Source organism: Halichoerus grypus, chromosome 6, assembly GCF_964656455.1.
Source record: "Halichoerus grypus chromosome 6, mHalGry1.hap1.1, whole genome shotgun sequence".
In the NCBI taxonomy this organism is placed as follows: Eukaryota; Metazoa; Chordata; class Mammalia; order Carnivora; family Phocidae; genus Halichoerus; species Halichoerus grypus.
Window position 1 is genome coordinate 90686924 of NC_135717.1, and position 21849 is coordinate 90708772.

At 36.9% G+C, this 21849-nt stretch overlaps 1 protein-coding gene across 1 annotated transcript in view; it reads right to left on the minus strand.

The window, feature by feature from the left end:
- The window catches only part of SLC15A5 (solute carrier family 15 member 5), a 78517-nt gene that overhangs the window by 42833 nt on the left and 13835 nt on the right, over positions 1-21849 (minus strand). Inside the window, exons 4-5 of the mRNA XM_078074161.1 lie at positions 11583-11803; positions 7313-7499 (exon numbers count right to left, since the gene is read on the minus strand). Of these exons, the coding sequence (XP_077930287.1) occupies positions 7313-7499; positions 11583-11803 (408 nt within the window). The remainder of the gene's footprint in view (positions 1-7312; positions 7500-11582; positions 11804-21849) is intronic.

The window sequence follows — 21849 nt, forward strand, 5'->3', positions numbered from 1 at the left end:
GTGTTCTATGATGCCCTTCATCCTAACTAATTTAGGGTAATCTAGATAAAAAACATCAAGTCCACCCCCTCACTCCCCTTTTTTTGGTTATCACCTTGTACTATGTAAACAAGGTTATATTTTATTCAGAAAAGTTTATAGCATTAGAGGAAGTAGCTTAGACAAGATATCTGCAATTTCTTTTTCTGTAAAAGCCCAATAATAAACATTTTTGATTTTGTGGGACAAAAGGGCAAAATTTTGAAGATACGAAGATAATTCATGCAACAAGAGATAGAATATGTTTTTTATGGATGAAATTCAAAATAGTAATGCTTTTGGGGAGGTGATGGAATTTCACTTAACTGGTGTTTAAAGTTACTCCTTCTTATCATCAGATCAAGAGCAAATGTTCATCTGTGAAAATAATTCTTAGTTTGCCGGCCGTGTAAAAACAAATGGTGGGCCAGATTTGGCCCTGGCTTAGCCATCAGCTTTTATTGCCTACTCCTGAATTTTAGCTCTGAACAGATGAGAAATAGTGGCAGTTTTTCCTGGGCTCCTGCTACCTATACACCGCATGAAACATGACAGAGCAGTCTCAATGGCCTCTTTCTCTGTCCTTGATACTCAGACGGTAGTCCCTGACCAGCAGCATAGGTATCACCTGGGAGCTTGCTGGCCCTGCAGGATCTCAAGCTCCACCCTAGAGGCACTGACTCAGATCTGCATTTAAACAAGAAGCCTCGGAGATTCCTGTACACATTAAACTTTGAGAAGTACCACTCTGGCATAAAGCACTATGAGACCTAATCTAGCAAAGTCCAATGAAAGATGGTTCTCCAGACAAATTCAAGCGAAGCGCCAATATTTAACTCATTTACCCAGATCTTTTAGGGCAAAGCATATTTTTACCTGAAGGATCTAGATAACTACATTTGCTTTTTATTTGCTACTGCACTCTGATGCTAGTGAAAAATGACTTTCTTAAAATTCAAAACAAAGTTTGATTCCAACCTAAATTTAATCCGTTCCGTTTTTATTCTTAACTTCTACGAGATCATAACTCGTCCAAAGCAGAGTGCAGTTTATCAGAAGGTACACATTTTAAACTTCTAGCAGATCTGTATTTACAAGATAAAGCACATGGTTCCAAAGGAGATATTATATTCGGATAAATAATGTATGTTTTAATATTGGCTGTGCAGTTGTAGACAAGTCCATAAGAGTCTTGAAGCTCTTACAGTTTATTCTGTTACCCTGCCATGTAATAGTTTTCCAAATTAGACCACAATGAAATAAAGGAAAGTCAGAATTTATTCAAAAATTGCCATTTCATATTGAAGGAAAATCTAATACTAAAAAACAGGTATGTTAAGATTTTTCAGTTATTGGTTAAATTTACTGACTGAGAAAACTATGGGTTTTTTTATGGGTAGTCTGATGTATGAGTCTCTGGTATGTAACACAGCTGTGAGTATGAAATTCTGTTGAGCCATGATCCATGATTTTGGCCAATTCCCAGAAGAGGAAATTTGCTCATGTGAGAACATGCGGGTGTCCATAAACCACTTTCACAGAAACAGCTATGATTTTATTGTCATATGTATCTGCCGCCTTTGCAGACTATATTACTTACCCACTACTAGAATGGCATGTTTTTTACTTTTATTGTTCCTATTAGTGGTGTGTTCCTATATTTGAACTGAGCTATACATATTCTGTCTTTTGTTTCTCTTTAGACCATTGGAACTCATTTCAGGAGAGTCAACTTCAGTTGGTGTTTTAATTTCTAAATATGAAGCAGGTAACTCATTTACATAGAGATCAGATACACAAGTGTATCTATAAGATATCAATTATTGCTTCAGTTGGTGTACTAGCTGGTCTACTTTACCTCAAATTTAATCCATTGTTGATGTCCACTTTAAAAATAAGAACTTGAGAACACTAATGTGCTTTTATGAAACAAATGAACCATCAAATGAATGAATGGTTCAGTCTAGATATTTACACATTGCTTCTTTAATATTTACAGTTCCTTCGATCAGATATTTTCAATGGGTATGCACTGTGATTTTTTTTTGGAAAAAAATGTATCAGTTCTAAAACTGTAATAACCAAAGAAGCGGTTTTGCTAAAATAATCCTATTTTCTTTCTTTTTTAAAAATTTTATTTATTTATGTGACAGAGAGAGAGAGAGAGCACGAGCAGGGGAGGAGCAGAGGGAGAGGGAGAAGCAGACTCCCCACTGAGCAGGGAACCTGATGCAGGACTTGATCCCAGGACCCTGGGATCATGACCTGAGCTGAAGGCAGATGCTTAACCGACTGAGCCACCCAGGTGCCCTAAAATAATCCTATTTTCAATGAAGGTGATTGGACCCCTGACTCAATTTTTAATTTATCAAGCACTTTGGCTCCAATCAGAAAAGGAATCTTTTTTTTAAGATTTATTTATTTATTATATAGAGAGAGATAGAGAGAGAGCTTGTGCCAAAGGGGGGGTAGGGGCAGAGGGAGAGAATCTTCAAGCAGACTCCATGGTGAGGGGGAGCCCCAGGCGGGGCTCATTCTCATGTCCCATGATATCATGACCTGAGCCAAACCAAGAGTTGGCTGCTTAGCCGACTGAGCCACCCAGGCACCCTCAGAAAGGAAACTTTTATCACTGTCAGTTGTTAGAACAAGTATAGTTACTGGTTATGTAAAGTTACCAACACCTCGGTTGTCCCTTTATCATAAAGGACTTGGGGTTACAATTTGAATTTTCAAGTTTTTATTTTAAAGGGGAAGGCTTGGGAGATATTTGAATATACTTCATCCACGTTTCAATTTAAATGTTATTTAAAAACCAAGATAATTGCTACCTACTGTGTTATACACTTCTGCTTTATGCAAGACTTAATAACAATCTTAATTAGGCTAATTTTAGTCAGAATAATACTTGTGTATGTCAGCAGTAACTACTAAATACCACATACTGCAGGATTTTAATTAACATTAAGGAAAGGCAATACCCCTAGTATAAACATTTTTGAACTGAAAAAGGCTAAAATGAAGTATGTCCAATTATGACAGGATAAATCGCAATATCACTGATTTTACATTTTAGGTGAATTAAGGTTGACTTTTAAACAGATAAATCTGCTCACGTGTAATGTTAGGAAAATACAGTCTTGATACAACTCTGAGCATAGCAAGCCTTTGCCTTTCACAGTTCTAGAAGGTTTGGAGATTCTTTATAGGTGGTACGGTGTTATACTCTTTGATTTCTTTAGGCGATAAAGTCAAGACTGTCCTATCTTGAGTCAGAAACCCTTCTCTCGTTGCATTGTTTATGAGCTAGACAGAAAAAGTAAGTTTATTTTTTCCTTTATTAAATTTCTAGTTTGACCAACTGAGTGAGATTGCCCCATCCCTCACTCTTGGCCTGGGCTGTGATTATCCATGTCAACCACTGGGCATTGGCACTGTCTGCACCATCTGCCTCCTGAAACATGACAGTCCCTGGAAGGGGGATGGCGAATGTGGAAGAAAGTGGGGGGTCTAGGCAGTAACTGCCTGTTGTAGCAACGAAAGGATTTTTTTTTTTCATTCATTGCAGAGCCTTAATTAAAAATAGTAGTAAGGGGGCATCTGGGCAGCTTGGTCAGTTAAGCATCTGCCTTTGGCTCAGGTCATGATCCCAGGGTCCTGAGATCCAGCCCCACACTGAGCCCCAAATTGGGCTCTCTGCTCAGGGGGGAGTCCGCTGCTCCCTCTCCCTCTGTGCTCTTTCTCACTCTCTCTCAAGTAAATAAATACAATCTTAAAAAAAATAAAAGAAATAGCAGTAAGGATTCCAAATTATAATGATAATTTATTTACCTGCTATCATCTAACAATTACTTTTTGCTGGTAAGTGGAATAATAATAAGAATAAGAATAATAATGCAATGGCCTTAGAATGAGAAGACCTGAATTCAAATGGCATTTATTCTCTTTTAGACCCTTGACCTATTAAATGACAGTTTATTATGATGCTAAACGGGATATGTATAAGAAGGCGTCTAGGTTCAAGTTAGGAACTCATAAATATTTGTTCACAATTTATGTACTTATATACGTCACTCACATTTTCAAGGCACTTGGGTTCAAAGTGAAAGGAGATTTTAATATTGGACTAATTCAGTTACGTAAATTACTACCAAAAAATACCCTAAGTTTGTGCTTGTATGTCCTGATAAAACTTGTTAATCTTCCATAATCATAAACGGAATATGAAGAACTGAAGCAAACATCTAGTTTTAAAAGATGCATATCATCACACTTTTTTTATATTCCCATAGCAAAATATTATGCAAATAAATGAACAAGTATGTAAATGAACAAATGAATGGAGTCTGGCTTAGAAACAACTGAATTCAGTATTCTGTACTCAGAGGAACATAGCTAAGTTTTTTTTTTTTTTTAATGAGTCTAGATTTTCCTTTTTCCTGTCCAACAAGTCTGTTACCAATCTTGAAGGGGAATATTTAGTTCATATATATGAGATATGTTAGGTAACTCTGCCTAACTTTCCTCCATCCATAAAAAACATACCCCTTTTAAAGAATAGAAAGGATTTTAAATATGTAAGAGAGGAGAATTGTCCAAGAGAAAGTTACCTATATTTAAAATGAATTTAAGATATCTTATTCTCAGGAAAGACTTCTAATGGAGTTCTTTCAGCCATGCTGTAGAGCGTATTTTCCTAAAATGGCCCAATTTAAGAAAAAATAGTAATTAAGCATAATTTGGGAGCCCAGACTGGATTTCCATTATACTGTACAGACTGCTGAAGTTTTTGGCATTTTGCAATAAAAATTACCCCCATTTTGTCCTGCATTCATTCTGTTTTAATAGTGTACTTGCTGGGGGTGCCTGGGTGGCTCAATTGGCAGCCTCGACTCGTGGTTTCAGCTCAGGTCATGGTCTCAGGGTTGTGAAACTGAGCCCTGTGTCACGCTCCAGACTCAGCACAGAGCCTGCGTGAGATTCTCTCCCTCTCCCTCTGCCCCTCCCCATGTATGCGCTCTCTCTTTTTCAAATAAATAAATAAACAAAATCTTTAAAAAAATAGTGTGCTTGCTGAGGGCATGTACGATGTCTTGCTTTTTGTTTATATCTTGAAATACTGTTGGGCATTCACTAAATATTGGTTTTAGAATTTTTACATTGGCAGACCAAAAAGCACTTTTTAAGACTTAAGGATTGTCAAAACCTAGTAAGATTTATAGTTTGCCTAAACCAATTACGATAAATAATGCTGGGGTTAGAGGCTTAAGAACTCAATCAAAAAAGGTTATTTGCTAAAGGCCTCTGTAATTGGAGATAACAACATACACTGAGGTAAGTTCAGTCACTTTGAGTTCTTTCCAAAAACAAATCTACCCTGTGATGTGATCTGAGGTGATCTGGTTGATGGCTTTGGTAAATAACAAGAAGCATGCTCCCTAAAAATAACTTCTACAGAGAAACAGCCCCCCAAATGTAATAACGGGTTACTAAAAGGCTGTATGGTCTCCACTCATCTCTAAAAGAGAGGAATTAAGAATAAGAACAGGTTAAACAAGAGGAGAGAATCTTCTAGATGCCTGACCCTATTTCAACAGAGTTATTCCTCAAGAAGACCATAAGATATTAGGTTATCATAATATGATATTTCTAAAGTGTTTCAAATTCCCTTTGCTTTCTGTTTATGCCCACCAATTAGACCTGTTCCCTACACATGATGGCTCAATACTAGTTCACATTTATAGAGCTTTCACTGTGTGTCTGGATTATGCTCCGGTCACGGATGTCATGCGGAATGATTTTGAAAGTCTTCCAGAACAGAGGGACCCCAAATTGATCGAGGGTATGCCCCTAGTGAACAAAATAAGTGAACTGGAAGATGAGGAAGGTTAGACTGCTTTTCAGGATCATGTAGCAGGAGCTCAGCACCAGAGCAGAGGCTGACGCCCAGACCTCTGACTCAGGTTGAACGTGGTTTGGCTGTACCAGCACTTGTCCCCTGGTCCATGGCGGTGCCTGAGGGACCTCGGCCAGGCAGAGGCAGAGTGTGAGCAGAATGGACCTCAGCTCCTTCTCTCCCATTGCAATTGGAGACATTTAATTAAATTAATTAATTAATTAATTTATTTATTTATTTTTAAAGATTTTATTTATTTGTTTGACAGAGAGAGACACAGCGAGAGAGGGAACACAAGCAGGGGGAGTGGGAGAGGGAGAAGCAGGCTTCCCGCTGAGCAGGGAGCCCGATGTGGGGCTCGATCCCAGGACCTGGAATCATGACCTGAGCCAAAGGCAGACGCTTAATGACTGAGCCACCCAGGCGCCCCTGGAGAAATTTTATTTTATGGTCTATTGCTTGTATTCTGAGTAAGATGACCTAATTTCTTTCCCTTTCAAAAATGAGAGTAGAGCTTTATTGTTCCCACCATAACAAGAAAGCAGCAATTATGTGAGGTAGAGGATGTGTTGTCTAATCTTATTGTGGTAAACACTTTGCAATGTATACTTGTATCAAATCATCACACCGTACACCTCAGATTTCCACAATGTTAGATGTTAATTAAGCTGGAAAATCAATAAGGCTGGAAAAAAATGCTTGAAAATTATTGCTATATACCTTACTTTATGAATAAGTATTATATAGAAACTCTGAATCACAGTACTAATTTTTAGTAAATTTGCTACTGGTTCAGAAGTTAATTCCTCCCAAGTATAGTCAGGCATTATTTTCTGGGTTCATTAACCTGTGTTAATTTTTTTTTAAAGATTTAATTCATTTATTTCAGACAGAGAGAGAGAGAGCACGAGCACAAGTGGTGGGGGAGGGGCAGAGGGAGAGGCAGACTCCTGGCTGAGCAGGGAGCCTGACATGGGGCTCGATCCCAGGGCCCTGGGATCACGACCTGAGCCAAAGGCAGCCGCTTAACCCACTGAGCCACCCAGGCACCCCAACCTCTGTTAATTTTTAAGAGCACACTCAGCATTGTCTTAGGAGTAAGGACCGCCTCACTTGAGGAAAGATAGGCTGTTTGGTAGTACCGGAAATTTCACCGGGTCTTTCCATCAGCTGTGTCCTCTGAGGAAGCGTAAAAAGATGGGAAGAAAATGGGCTGCTGACGTCTGCATAGAGACTTGAGGAACTGGATGTTATTCTGCTCAAATTCATTTTCTTCCCAATTTGTCAAAATGGGTCTCTACTGCAGAACATATAGCTAGCTTAGATCTTAGCAGAGTGGTTTTTTTTTTATTTTAAAATGTTGCAAACAATTCACTTGAGATGCTAAGTTGTACTTACTAATGCATGCCAACAGAAATGATCCGTCTCTCTTCGAGGGAAAGAGGCAAGTGCTGAAATACTCTATACAAGGGGCCAGAATTAATAGTGGTAGGGTGCTGACGACGTTCATTACTGCAACTGGCAGAAGAAATCCATCCAAATTCCGGTTGGAATTCATGGTCTGCACGTAATATCCTGAAGGAATCTGTATTTGAGGGGGAAAGCAGCCAGGCATTAAGAGAGTGGCTTGACTCTGGAGAAAGCATCTTGCAGCAGACGCTTTGCCCCGTGCAAGTACTCTGTGACAGATGATCAGGATGCTCCCCAGATCTTCAACATCCCAATTATGAGCTGACAAAGGGAAGTATGAGCTCTGTTTAGTCTATTGACAATACTACTGATTCTTTAGGGAGGAATCTTTTGTCATCCCGTCTAACTTCTTAATTTTCCTATGGAAAGTAAAGGTAACCCTAATTTTGTGCTTAGGATGACACATAAAAAATCAAATAACTGACTAAAAAAATACAACTTTGCGTCTAAGCAAACAGACTTTTCCCTGAAACACGAAGTTAAAAACCAGTAGAAAGTATTAAAGATGTTTGTTTTTACCCTGATGAAAATAATTGGGGGCTGGAAAAAATCCTTTGTATAGCATCTAGTTTGGTGGCAAAACAGGTAGGAATGATCTTTACTAAGAAGAGGGGCCCAGTGTAGAGACACAGTACTTGTCATAGGCTGTCTTTGTTGGCTCCTTGGATCGGCTTCACTTCTAAAATGAGCCAAGTAACACGAAAGAAGAAAAGCAAAATATACTCGTGTTCACACTCTCGTTTTAAACTAAGTGTGTGACACTAGTGACCATAAAGGAAACTGTGTGAAAAACGTTTGCATAATAAACTAACAGATAAGAAATGAAAAACTAACAAACAAAATCCCCCCAAAGCCAAAACAAAGAAAACCTCTATCCCATCCCAAACCCTCAGTGTAGTGTCAGAATTTCTTCATTTTTAAAATAACCCTAATCCTAACTAAAAATGTAACCTGAACTTGAAGCCTCTTCAAGTGTTCCAAACCTCTTGTTAAAAAGCACAGTGTCACAGGAAAGAGGGCATCTCTTTGCTTTTCTAGTTTGTGAACTTGGTTGCAATCACTCATCATTATCACTCACAGTGCATAGTATTTCTTTAATTCCCAGTGGAGAACAAAACTGCTAAGTCACTTGGAAAGGAAGGCAACCTGAGTCTTGTCCTTAAGGAATGGATTCTCCAAACTGTTTTTTCTTGCTGTGCGTGCACTACGTTTGGATTTCTGCCTTATCGCCATATTGGGAGAGCTGCCCTGCTCAAATATCCAGATGATAACTTCCTGTTTGAGACTTTTCACCTATTCCTCTGTCATCCGTTGTACAATTTGAGAGGGTATAAGAAGAGTCAGAGTCGTAAGTACAGTTGTCAACGAGCCCACCACTTGTAAAATGAGCCCCTTGCTATGTTAACTACCTAAACCCAGGAATGGACTATATTTTCACATTCTATCTATATAAAATTCGTCCTGGTGTTAATTCATCTTCCAATCTTTAATGTGACCTTTAGGATTATAAACAAGGATTGCTTTGGTTGGGTGCAGATGGCAAGACTGAAGGGAACATTAGCTAGTTCTGCCCTACTTCTATAAAATTATTAAGCATGTATCCTCCAATCAGAGGAAAATGAATGATGTTTTTTAAAAAAAAAAGTGCTGGCAGCAGATCTGCTCAAAGACTAAAAGGCTCGCAGCATAACTTGGAAGTTTCTGTTACTGATTTCAAATGAGAATTATTGTTAATAAGAATAAAGTTATTATCGGCATGAATCACAGACACAGAAACCTGTTAACTTAATAATGTGGCGAATGTACTATTAATCTTTAGTGAAGCAATATTAATATATTGCCTAATCTAAGAAAAGGCTCCAGTGTCTTGAAAGCTTGAAATCATTTCTGCTTCTGCCTCAAGTTCTGAAATCATCCCCTTTTAAAATTTTAAACACTTTTATTTCATACAAGCCTCTGAGTATTCAGAAATAATTGCTGTCAATAGAGATTCATTTTCACCTTTCAGTGGCCAGTAATGTCAAATGGCAACATCATCCGCCTTAATATCAACATATTTTAAATGTATGTCTTGGAACTGAAGGTCAATAATGGCTACTAAATTTAAAATATGGAATTCAAGCATGTTTTATTCTTTGTACTTTGATCGCCTTTATGCTGGTGATTATTTCAGCTGAAGGTAAAAATCTTATTTCAGCCTTATCCCATTGGAAGTTTCTTCTGCCTCCCTCGAGAAGTACATTCTAAACTTTTTTTTTTTTGAAATTTTCTGGCATAACATTACTGTGTATAATTTTGGAACCTATATGTCTGTTATCAGGGATTTTTAACCCAGCTGCAAGAGAGGCATTGTGGGTAATAACAAACCGTGGGTGTTGATAACAGCACTGAGTTGGGATGCCATATATTAGTGGGGTGACTGCAAGCAAGTTACAGGTTACTTCATGTCTCTGAGCCACAGATTTAGGATCGTAATAACAGCCATGGTAAGCGTGCTGTGAGGATTAAGTTAGATACTATGAAGTCATCTTTTAGGAGCTATGACCCATATAGGTGATTAGTAGTTTTTGTTCTTTGCAATACCTGGGCATCTAGATTTGGTGAGATAGTTAAAATTCAGTTTATTGAAATTTATGGTAATTTACGTCAAATTAAAAAATTTATGACAGTTTGCAGAAAAGACTCAAATGTAGTCAAAAGAAATAGCAAGTGTCACTGCATTACGAAGATAAAGAATCAGTAATTTGTGCTATTTGCACAGAAGGTTCGAGGCTAGCTATGGACTACTTAGTAGTTTTGTACTTATTATTAATTTTGCCCTTTTAAGATGCTCTTTATGACTTTAAAGATTATATATATGGGTAATATTTTTGTGTTTTTGTGCTGACTCCTACTGTGGAGTCAGGAGAGAGGTTGAATCTGCTAAATTAACCTAGCTTTCGTGTGGTGTTTACAGCAAGGGTTCTTGGCAAACTTTTTTGCAAAGGGCCAGATAGAAAATATTTCCACATACTGATTCTATTGCAACCACTCAACCCTGCTGTTTTCATGCATCAGGAGACATAGTATGAGAAATAAACAAGAATGGCTGTGTTCCAATAAAACTTTATTTATTGGCCCTGAATTTTGAATTTGATTTTCATGTGTCATAAAATATTTTTCTTTTGATTTTTTTCAAGCATATAAAAATTTAAAAACCTTTTTATCTTGCAGGACATGCAAAAAAAAAAAAAAAAAAAAAAAAAAAAAAAAAGAAGCAGCAGCAAGCTGGATTTGGCCTGAAGGCAGTAATTTGCTGACCTCTGGTCAATTAGAGCAAACATTGTCTTAAGAGTCAGCAGGTAGATTTGTTTTTCCTCTCACTATTATTTACTGTGTGACTTAGCTATCCCTTCAGGAATCACTTAATTTTTCTGAGCCTCAGTTTCCTCTTCAACAAATGAAGTAGTTGAGTAAGTTAATCTCTAAGTTTCTTTTTAGCTCTATTGCTCTGAGGTTTATGAGTATAACTCACTCATTAGCCATCTAAATTTCAAGTTAGCAGCAAATATAGTCCTGAATTTCTTCAAAGACTTTATAGTCACTTATATTTCTTCATAAGTTTGTCTTTGACCATTATCATATTAAAATTGTTTTTTAATCACATATATTTATAAAAGGTACTTTGGACTTGCTGTTTTACCTCTAATTTCTCCACAACATAGGGACTGATTCACCAAGGAACTAAGGGGGGTGGGGAAATAATCACTTGCTCATTAGAACATATACTGAGTACAGGGGAGGTGGTACTTAAATCAGTCAAGTTAGCTACATGTTAGTACTAGATCTTAAAGGCTTAATGAAGGAGGAAGGCAAACCTCTGGCTGAAAAAAAGGTTGGGTAATTGCTCACAGATCTCATATTTTCGTGCATTGCTCTTATACCTTGTGACTATGCACTCTGAAATATCGTCCACATCTTCTGAAAGACATTTCCAGTTTTACAGGAGAAACAACATACTGGGTTCTCCTCAGGTATGTTCTGCCTGACCCCACTTGCCTCTTGAAATTAGAGCCTGTAATGATGAGAAGCATTTATAGGATAACTGCCTGACAAAGTGTATGAGAAGAGTTTGATGGGGTGAAAATAAATATTTATTTGTAATGTTCACATAAAATCATTTTATATTATTGGGGCAGTACTCATTACCCTTCCTTACCTGCATAATGCATATTCTGTAAAGGAGCTGAAAAATGAAGAGAGGGAGAAGGGTGAAGAAAAATTTTGTATCTTCTACGTGGAGCTCACTATAGCAACCGCCATTTTTTTTCTTGGCATGGTCTAACCAGCTTGTCACATCTCCAGCAAGACGGCAATAGCGCAGACAGCATATTTTCAGTGCATTAATAAACACCCCAAAGGTTGTCAGGAGGGAGCAACCTGCAAGTAATTCGAGATATTATGTATTAGTAAAGGAATTGTTCTTCAATTTTCCAAGATGTCCATCAGAAAGATGACATTTGCAAGGATGAAGAGCAGTAAAGTGACTGAAAAGGTTTTAGTACCCAAGAGGTTGAATTCAAAGGAACATGCTTCTGACAAGGGTTCTGGCATCCTGGTGACCAGCCCAAGGTGGTGCCTGACAGCTAATGTAAAAAATGAAAAAGGTAAGATCAATGGGAACATATTAAAAAGGAAAGAAAGGTGACAAAATAAAACACCAAAGTAAGAAATTCCACAATCTCTTAGAAGTCTAACTCATTAATGAATAAGACAACCAGAACTTTCTTTTACAGTCTTAACACAAGGGACTGGTACTATTTCTTAATATAAATGGTTAAATAAATAATCCTCACTTGTCAGGTGGAGGGTGGTTTCTTATTTTGACATAGAGATGAAGCGTGATATATTCTCTGCTTTGACGTTATCCTTGAATTTCAGACGTAAGGTTAAACTTTGAACTCTTCAAATGAGTTTATACGTGTTGATAGTGTCACTAAAAGTTGAGATTGGATTAGCTGGCTTTTGACTTTTCCAGTAGTTTCCTCTGGGTTTATATGGCTGTCACTTAAGCATCCGAAGCATTTTATTGCTTCAGATGTTAGCAGTCACTTACTGCTTGTGATTTGCAACCTCACTGTTGCTTCTTTTATGATTTTTCAGATTCCACCTTTTCTTTGACTCCATTAGGACTTCCTGATACAATGACAGATAAGGGACCCCCCCCCCAGCTTTGAGTTAGCAGTTCAGCTGTGCCACCATAATTGTTACAATTTTTCATAGTACTCCCTTGACCAAATAAATCCTTCCGCAAATTACATAGACACCAAACCATGGTTGTAGGATAAATGGTATAATAAATGTAAAAATGTTTGAGTTTCTCCAAGGAAGGCCACTGTAGAAATTCAAAGTATAGTTTGATGGTCATTTTGTTTATGTTCAAATTTCCCATAATAAAATTCTCCATGAAATACATTCTAACCAAATTCATATAAATGCGATCAAGTATTGGTTTTTATATTTAAATAAAGAATATTTATTAATATTTCTTTTTATGGTTATAGAGTGACTATATTGATTTGATCTCTTTTAAGAGTTGTAATAGACCTATTGTGTCAGCCTTTGATTAAATGAAGAAGTTGGGGGCCTGGTAATTGAATATGGAACCTTTCACCTCTAAGTCACTGAATCAAATCCAGCCCAAATTGGTAGTGACCAAGAGTGATTATAGCAGTGGCTCTTTGGTGGCCTCTGTGAAGTGTGTTGAGGTCAAGTGGAAGTATGTTAGAATAATTGCATCTCCTATGGGTTCATACCTGTGGTCACTATTGCCTCTCCTTAGTCACTACTGCCAGAAAAGCCCAGGGACTGAGAACGCCAAGGAAACAGAAGCCCCTGTGAGTGGTTGTGTCTCTTAGGAGAGAGGAGGGACATCTTTTTATTATTGCAGGAAGAACTGCTCTATTATGAGACTTTCCTAGCTATTTCAATTAGTTTACTTAAGACTTTAGTAAAATGAGAACTGAGAATGCCTTGATGAACAGTCTGGAGACTGAATTTGAACAGGTCTGGGCTAGGAGGCTTAACTTCCTGACATTTCCTTATGATCTTGTCTCTGTTGCTCATCAGTCTGTTCTCTGCTCAACTTTTGCAAAACAGTGCTGTGTAGATGGGAGGGTTATTACTGGCATTAATCCAACTTACTCTATGCTTTCGAAAAGGCTTTATGATGAAGTGATCACTATTCATAGGATGAAAGACTATTTCCAAAGGTATTCTCCCCAATTTCCCCTCTCTTTTTTTTAAATTCAGGTTCTTATATTGAATACATGTTTTGAACCCATCATTCTGTTTTTGTTTAAGCGAATCACTATTTGTTGCAAGATGAATTATTATCTGCTCTTAATGCATGGTAAATTGATACCTGCAATCTTATTAAATAGTTAAATATCTTTATCATATTATTTCTAAAGAGAAATAGTTTAGATTATTGCTTCTTAAACTAGCTGTGTTAAAAAAACATTTTTTTTTTTTAAAGTCTCAACCATTATGGTCAATACATTTTTAAAATAACCATAAAATGTAATACCTAAAGAATAAAACAAAACAAAGACATATAAAATATAAGTCCTACTATTTTTATTATTAGATTCAACAGACATAGAATCTAACTTTCTGTAAATATTTCTACATGTTTTCTCTCAGTGTCTGTATTTATTTTGTTGCATATCAGTAACAAACAGTTCATTGATCAGCACTGCTCCATGGATCAGGCTTTGAGTAGCATTGGCATCAACTGAATACACACTTTAAAAAATGAATTTTATTTAAACAAGTAAAGTTATATCTGATCGGGTGATATGAAACAACAATAACAAAATGGTTAAGAGCAAGAAATGATTAAGCATGAATGAGGTCTAAAATTTTAGCTAGGGTGCCTGGGTGGCTCAGATGGTTAAGCCTCTGCCTTCGGCTCAGGTCATGATCCCAGGGTCCTGGGATTGAGCCCCGCATCGGGCTCCCTGCTCCACGGGGTGTCTGCTTCTCCCCCTCCTTCCTGCTCGAGCTCTCTCTCACTATCTCTGTCTCTCTCAAATAAATAAATAAAATATTAAAAAAAAATTTTAGCTAGGACAGGGAGGGCACATAATTGATTGCAAACAAATGTGAATATGCAATCATTCATTCATTCAACATACTAAGTACCTACTATGTGCCAAAGGCTTTTAGGGCCCTGAGAATATAATAGTGAACAAGACCCACAAATCCCTGAGTTTTCTTTCTGGTGGAGGAGACACTAAACAAGCAGAAAAATATTAGGCAAGTTCAATGATGAAAGCAAAATGGACTGGTAAGACAGACACTCATTATGGGATAAGAGTATAGAGACAGCAGAAAGAGTTGAAATTTGAACTATGGATTGAATGACTGGAAGTAGGCAAAAGACATGGAGGAAGCATATGCCAGGCATGTCAATAGGGTAGAAATAAGCTGTGGGGCGCCTGGGTGGCTCAGTTGGTTAAGCATCTGACTTCAGCTCAGGTCATGATCTCAGGGTCCTGGGATCAAGCCCCTGGTCAGGCTCCCCATTCAGTGGGGAATCTGCCTGTCTCTCTTCCTCTGCCCCTTTCCCTGCTTATACTCCCTATCTTTGCCTCTGTCTCTCTCTCAAATAAAATAAAATAAAAATCTTAAAAAAAAAGAAGCTGAGAGGGGTTCAGGATCCATAAAGGCCAATGAGGCAGTACCTCAGTTAGTAAGAAGATTGGAAGGAGGTGAGGTCCAAGAGTTGGTCAGGGATCAGACTTTACAGGCTGAAGTAAGGAGCTTGGAGTTTGCCTTCAGTGTGTTATGGGAAAGCATTAAGAAATTTTATGCAGAGGAGAGATATTGTAGAATGTATACATTTAAAGAGCTACTCTTGAAGTCTGGTAGTGGTGTGGATAATAGGTTTTGGGAAACAAGAGGGGAAGTTGAGAGAGGGCAAGAGGTAGCGGTGACTTGCACATAGTGATAGCAATGACGAGAAGTGGACAGAATGGCATGTGTGTTTGAACAACCAGCAGTATTTTATGATGGCAGTGGGGGTGGAGTTTAAGAAATGAGAAAATTTGAGGATGACTACTTATTTTTCCCTTAAAAAACTGGGTGTTGGTGATATACACTGAGATGGAGAAGACAAGAAAGGGGCTGGGTTGCAGTTGGGTGAATCAGGAGTTGAGTTTTGGTCAGGTTAAGTTTGAGAGGACCATTAGATAACCAAGTTAAAACGTCAATGCCCGTCTTCAAGAAATGTATGAAAAGTTCTTGTCTTCTAGTGGCATGTTTTCTGTTCTTTTCATTTTTGAGAGCTTATACTTTTTGTCCTTGTATTTTTATTTTAATGAGGTTTTGAAAGGTAGTATTAAACATGTGTGGTCAATCCATGATTTGAAGTCTTATTCCTAAATTTATATATATATACTTCATACGTATATATATATATATGAAGGGAGAGGGGAGGTAAACTGTGTAGAAATGTTTTAAATTGAAAAATAAAAGTTTTCTACCATAAAAAAAAATGTTGACTAGAAGTTGGATATATGAGTTTAAAGGTGAGGTCGATATGAACTTGAGTGTTTGGTATATAGTTAACATTAAAAGTGGATTAGAGATTACTTAAGGAAAGAGGGAGTGAAGAGATGGGGTCCAGGGAATGAATCCTAGGGCTTCGCATCAGTTAGAAGACTATCAGAGGAGCAAAGAGAAGGACTACCAAGGAGATTGAGAAGGAGTGGACAGTGTGCTATATGGGTTTTAAGTCAGAGGGAAAAGAAGGCAGAGAAGTAGTAATCCTAAATTGATCAGCTGACCTGGGAGGGCGTCATAAGCTAGTTCGAGAGGGCAAGAAAAGGAAAGGTACAGTCAACTGTCTGCCCAAGGAGAGCAGAATTGACCCATCAAACCGGGGAGTTATCCCTGAATGTTAGGAGAGATACCCTGTTGAAAACATCTTCATCTAAACATCACACCACCTCTGTGGATTAATCCATAAGACTTAATAGAAAATTCATGCCTTCTGTACAAATAATTTGGGGTATCATGTAGACTTCACTTTTAAAAAAATCCATTGTCATTATAATTTTCAAATTGCTTTTCTGCACCAGGAGCAGAAATGGGAAGTTGAAAAAAAAAAAGGAATGAAAATGCAACCGAGACTTCAAGCTTCTAGTTTAAATGTGCATGGCAAACACACCAGGCGTGCACATTTTAAAATAAAACAGATGAGCTATTTTAAATGTTTTATTGCAAAACTTAAAGATTGTAGCTATTACTATTAAAAAAAAACTTTAGAAAGCAATTTTTCTATTCTTTGTACCTTTAAGTCCTTGGCTCTGATGTTCTGCTCCTCTGACCTTGATCTAATCATGAATATCTATGCTACTTAATTATAATAAAAAAAGCCTACATTGCACTCTAGATGGTAGATGCACATTTTTTCTTCTTTGGTCACCTGCCAGTTCTCAAAATTATAGCAGTGGGAAGAAATGCAAATGAAGGCCGTGCTTGACAGCTAAACATAATGGAATGCATGGTCCACATTTGAAAAGTTACCTTAAAATAAAAGGTAGCATATAAAAAATCATTTCTTTAAGGTCACCTATGGCTTTGAATTACAGCTTTGAGGAATTTCCAATTTAGTCATAAGAGAGGAAGAGCCAAAATAAGGATTATATACTTTGCTAGAGGGAAGACAGAGTTTACTTCATCGTAGTTGGGTGATCTTATAACTTGGAAATTGAAAACAAAACAAAACTGAAAACTACGAAGTATTCAGTTTATGGAGTATTGTGTAAAGGAAACGACTCGGGAACATTTTCTATTATACTTTTAATTACAACTAATAAAATTTTTTCTTGTGAACTTCCAAAGAAAGATTACTTCATCATATGTTAAAATATGTAACATACGGGCTACAATAGGTTGGCGGTGAACAGTTGATGATATATGTCTGTATTACTTTAAGAATTGTATTTCTTTATTCAGATAAATATATTCTTAAGTAGGAAATCGAGAAGTATTCACAAAATCCCAGAATTATTTGCTAATTACAGACTCCAGAAATGGCTAAAGTTGTCTTTCTATGAAATTTTATGCTTTACAGTTTTCTCTTTTTTGCTATGCGGGGCTGACGAAGACCATCCCTCAGACACCTTTCTGCATATTGAACCCATTCCACAGATTGCCAGGAGGATGTACACTGCTTAGCTGTGATCCACAGGCCATAGAGCTCTGAGAAATGGGAGCAGATGCTCCTATGGATGAAATTTTCCATGCTTTCGAATGTGCTGTAATAAAATGAGCTCTACACTGAGGGTTATGTGTAAGTGATGAAGCACTGAATTCTACTCCTGAAACCAATGTTGTACTGTATGTTAACTAACTTGAATTTAAATAAAAAAAAAATGAGCTCTAGCCTGAGAAAAATAAGGCCTGGTTTCTGGTTCCATGTCAGTCGTTTTTTGTGAGGTAAGTCACTTAGTTTAATTATGCCTTGGTTTCTGCCCTGAGTTTACCAATAACAAACACTGAGCATTTGCCATATTCCAAGCATTTGTAAGACACTGGAATACCTAATTTCATCCATAAGTAGATCATTTCAACATAATATGGTAGATCAAATGGCAAAGATATCCTGAAGTTGCCAGAGGAGCAGAACAAAGCATATGGAGTCTGAGCTATAAAAGGATTCACGGTACCCTTTGTCCATGATAAAATTTGCAAATATTATTCCCCATTTGTCATATATCATGGTACCCCTCCTACCTACTTCACAGATGGGAGGTGAAAGTGAAGTAACATTGGTGAAGGTGCTCAGTTGATAAAAATATAACTCATTGCATCACTCTTAGTGGTATTAGTTGTAGAGAGAAATAGTAGAGACAGTGGCAGTAGTAAAAAGAAAATATATGAGAAATTAAGGTCAGAGTTAGACAAGATAGATTAATAGACTGAGCAAAGGAACAGAGTAGAAACCCCAGAAATGCAAGTGTCTGTGTACAATGAAGTTGATATCTCAAATTATTGGGGAAAATACAGACTTTTAAATAAGTTAGTTTGCATAACTTGATAGTTACATGGAAAAAAGATAAAATTGAGTTCACTCTTTTTTTTTTTTAAGATTTTATTTATTTATTTGACAGAGACAGACACAGCGAGAGAGGGAACACAAGCAGGGGGAGTAGGAGAGGGAGAAGTAGGCTTCCTGCTGAGCAGGAAACCTGATGCAGGACTCGATCCCAGGATCCTGGGATCATGACCCGAGCCAAAGGCAGATGCTTAACGACTGAGCCATCCAGGCATCCAAAATTGAGTTCACTCTTAAAACCGATTTTACTTTTTAAAAAAGATTTTATTAATTCATTAATTTGAGAGAGAGCAGGTGGAGGAGCAGTGGGAGAGGGAGAGAGAGAATCTCAAGCAGACTCCATGCTGAGCATGGAGCCCGATGTGGGACTTGATCCCACAACCTGAGCCAAAATCAAGAGTCGGAGGCTTAACTGACTGAGCCAGCCAGGTGCCCCAAAACCTATTTTAAATACAACTTCCAAATACGTCAGAGATGTAAGGGTAAAAAAAAAAAATGAAAGAATATGAATACTGAAAGAAAATATGAGTGAATATCTTTATAATCTGGGAGTAAGGAAAACTACTCCAACATAATTAAAAATCTAGACGCAATTAGGGAGAAGATTAATAAATTTTATTATAAACATAACCCCCCACCAAAAGAGACACAACAAACAAACTTAAAAATCTTGTGTGTAGAAAAAAACACAAGAATCAAAGTTAAAAGATATATGATAAATGGGGAATAATATTTGCAAATTTTATCATAGATGAAGGGTTAACATCTACAATATAGAAAAATCTTCTAAAAATTGAAAGAAAAAGTCCACAATCCTATAGAAAAAAATGGACTAGTGTATGAACAGGTAGTTCACTGAAAGAAATACAAATTGTTCTAAGCAATGAAAAGACGTTCAACTTTTCTCATAATAAGAGAAATGCCAATTAAAACTTTTGCAAGGTACCATTTTCCACCCTCAAGTTGTCAAAAATCCGAAAGTTTGACAATATTACTTTGCTGGAAAGACTATGGGAAAACAGGCATTCTCATACACTTTTGGTGGAAACACAATGGTACAACCACTATGGAAGGGAATTTGCCAAAATATAGCAAAATTGTGTGTAGATTTACTTTTCGACTTAACAATCCTACTTCTAAGAATCTATCCTAAGCTAGGGGAAAAAATGCAAAGAGAGGATCACATCAGGCTATTCATTAGAATCAACTTAACACAGCAAAAGCAAAACAACTCAACCTGAATGTCCATCAATATGAGGCTGGTAAAATAAACAATGGCTCATTACCCAATAGAGAACCAGGCAGCTATAAAAAGGAATGGGGCATATTTTTATATACAATTATGAAGCAATCCCTAGGTTACATTAAATGAGAAAAGTAGGTGAGAAGAGTGAATAATATGCTATTGCTTATATAAGAAGGAGAGAAAATACATACATGGAGACATATACACACACACATAAACAATTTTAATATTTTCCCTTATTACATAAATTGGAAAGATAATTCTTTAAAATATGTAAATAGACGCCTAAGGGAATAGGAGAGGATATAGGAATATAAACAGACTTTGTTTTCTACATGAATTTTAGATACATGAAACTATTCCCATGACTTAAAATTAAATTTCAAAAATATGTCTAAGTATAAAGAAAAATGGAACAAATACTTTTAATTGTACATAAAGTTAGTGATATAACCAGACAGAGAGAAACTATAATAAGTAACTTTAGAACATAATAATTTTGGTGTACATTCCTAGGGATTATAACATAAAGAAAAAAAGAAAAAACCCTGCAAGGATTTTGAAACTGTTTTCAATAACCGTACTGGGGATGCTAGTGTCAAAGACTACTGAGTCTTCGAGAGAAAGCAAATGTGTGGATGTATTGCTGTCATTGAGAACTGGGATTCTTGGCCTGGGAAGTTGGAGGAGAAGATCTGAGTTTGATAGGATAAGGCAAGATCATTTGGCACTAGTTTTGATTAGGGTATTAGTATAGTCCAAAATGTATGTAATCCTAGAAAGAAAAAAAAAATAACATTTTCTAGCTTTGTGCACAGAAAAGCCCAGAAACTATGATAGACGAAGTAGCATCGAGCATCCCCATAGCCAAGATTATAGTCTCTAAATACCATTATCCGTGGGAAGGAAACACCCTTTTTTTTGGAGAAAGATGATTCTAAGTTCAGGGCAGAAATGATGACCACAGAATATGTTGTTATACCAGAAAGCAAGAAAGCCACTAAAGACAACAGAGGCTTGTCTGAAGGACTCGAGTCAGACACCAACACAAAGGGGACCTCACTGCCCAAATATAGAACAATTTGAGCATCGACAACTGCAGTGGATCGAAACTTATTGAAAATTTTAAGTCCATAAATTAATAATAATAGTTAAAAAAAATCATCCAACAGGTCACCTCTGGAAGATCCTGAATCTCAACTCATTAATTTGAAAGTCTAAAAAATAGAGGAAAAGAATTAAACATTTGTTTTCCTTTTCTTATATAAACTATACTTCTGTGTAACTGAGTAGTTAATGAGGAGTTATTTCTCTCTATAGATTTACTTCAGCTAATAATGGAGGAATAAATATAGACTATCACTGCCTTGCAATCCACAGTGGAGTATGGACTTAAGCAGAAATTATCAGTGGGTGCTGATACTGTAAAAACAGATAATCAGACGTCTCTCCTCTTCATTGAAGTACATAAACCATCTATGGAGGAATTATGTAAAAAAAAATCTTAATCTGATCAAGCATCTAGGTCTTTCAGATAATTAAAAGGAATTAAGAAGGAGAAACACCTGTTGCGTGACAACATGTGGATATAATCAGTGAAATCCAGACTATGAGAAATGCTCTGTGGAATGTTCAGATTTCTTTAAAAAAATGAAAAAAAAAATAGAAATGAAAGAGGAATATAGATGACGTAAGGGGCGTATCTGCCATTTGGAATGTATGGACCTTATTTGGATTTGATTCGAACAAAACAAAATACACAAATTTAAAAAATGGAAACAGATTTTAACAGTGAACAGATACTCAATGGTATTAAATTCTCTCTCTCTCTTTCATTGTGTGTGTGTGTATGTAATAATGACGTGCGAATATGTTTTTTAGAAAAGTATGTCATTTACACACTTGCACACAAATGAAATACTATAATATTTTTTATTTTTCAATTTTTTTAATTTAAATTTTAGTTAACACACAGTGCAATATTGGTTTCAGGAGTAGAATTCAGTGATTTATCACTTACATACAACACCCGGTGCTCATGCCAACAAGTGCACGTTTTAATACCCACCACCCGTCTAGCCCATCCCCCACCCATCTCCCTCCATCCACCCT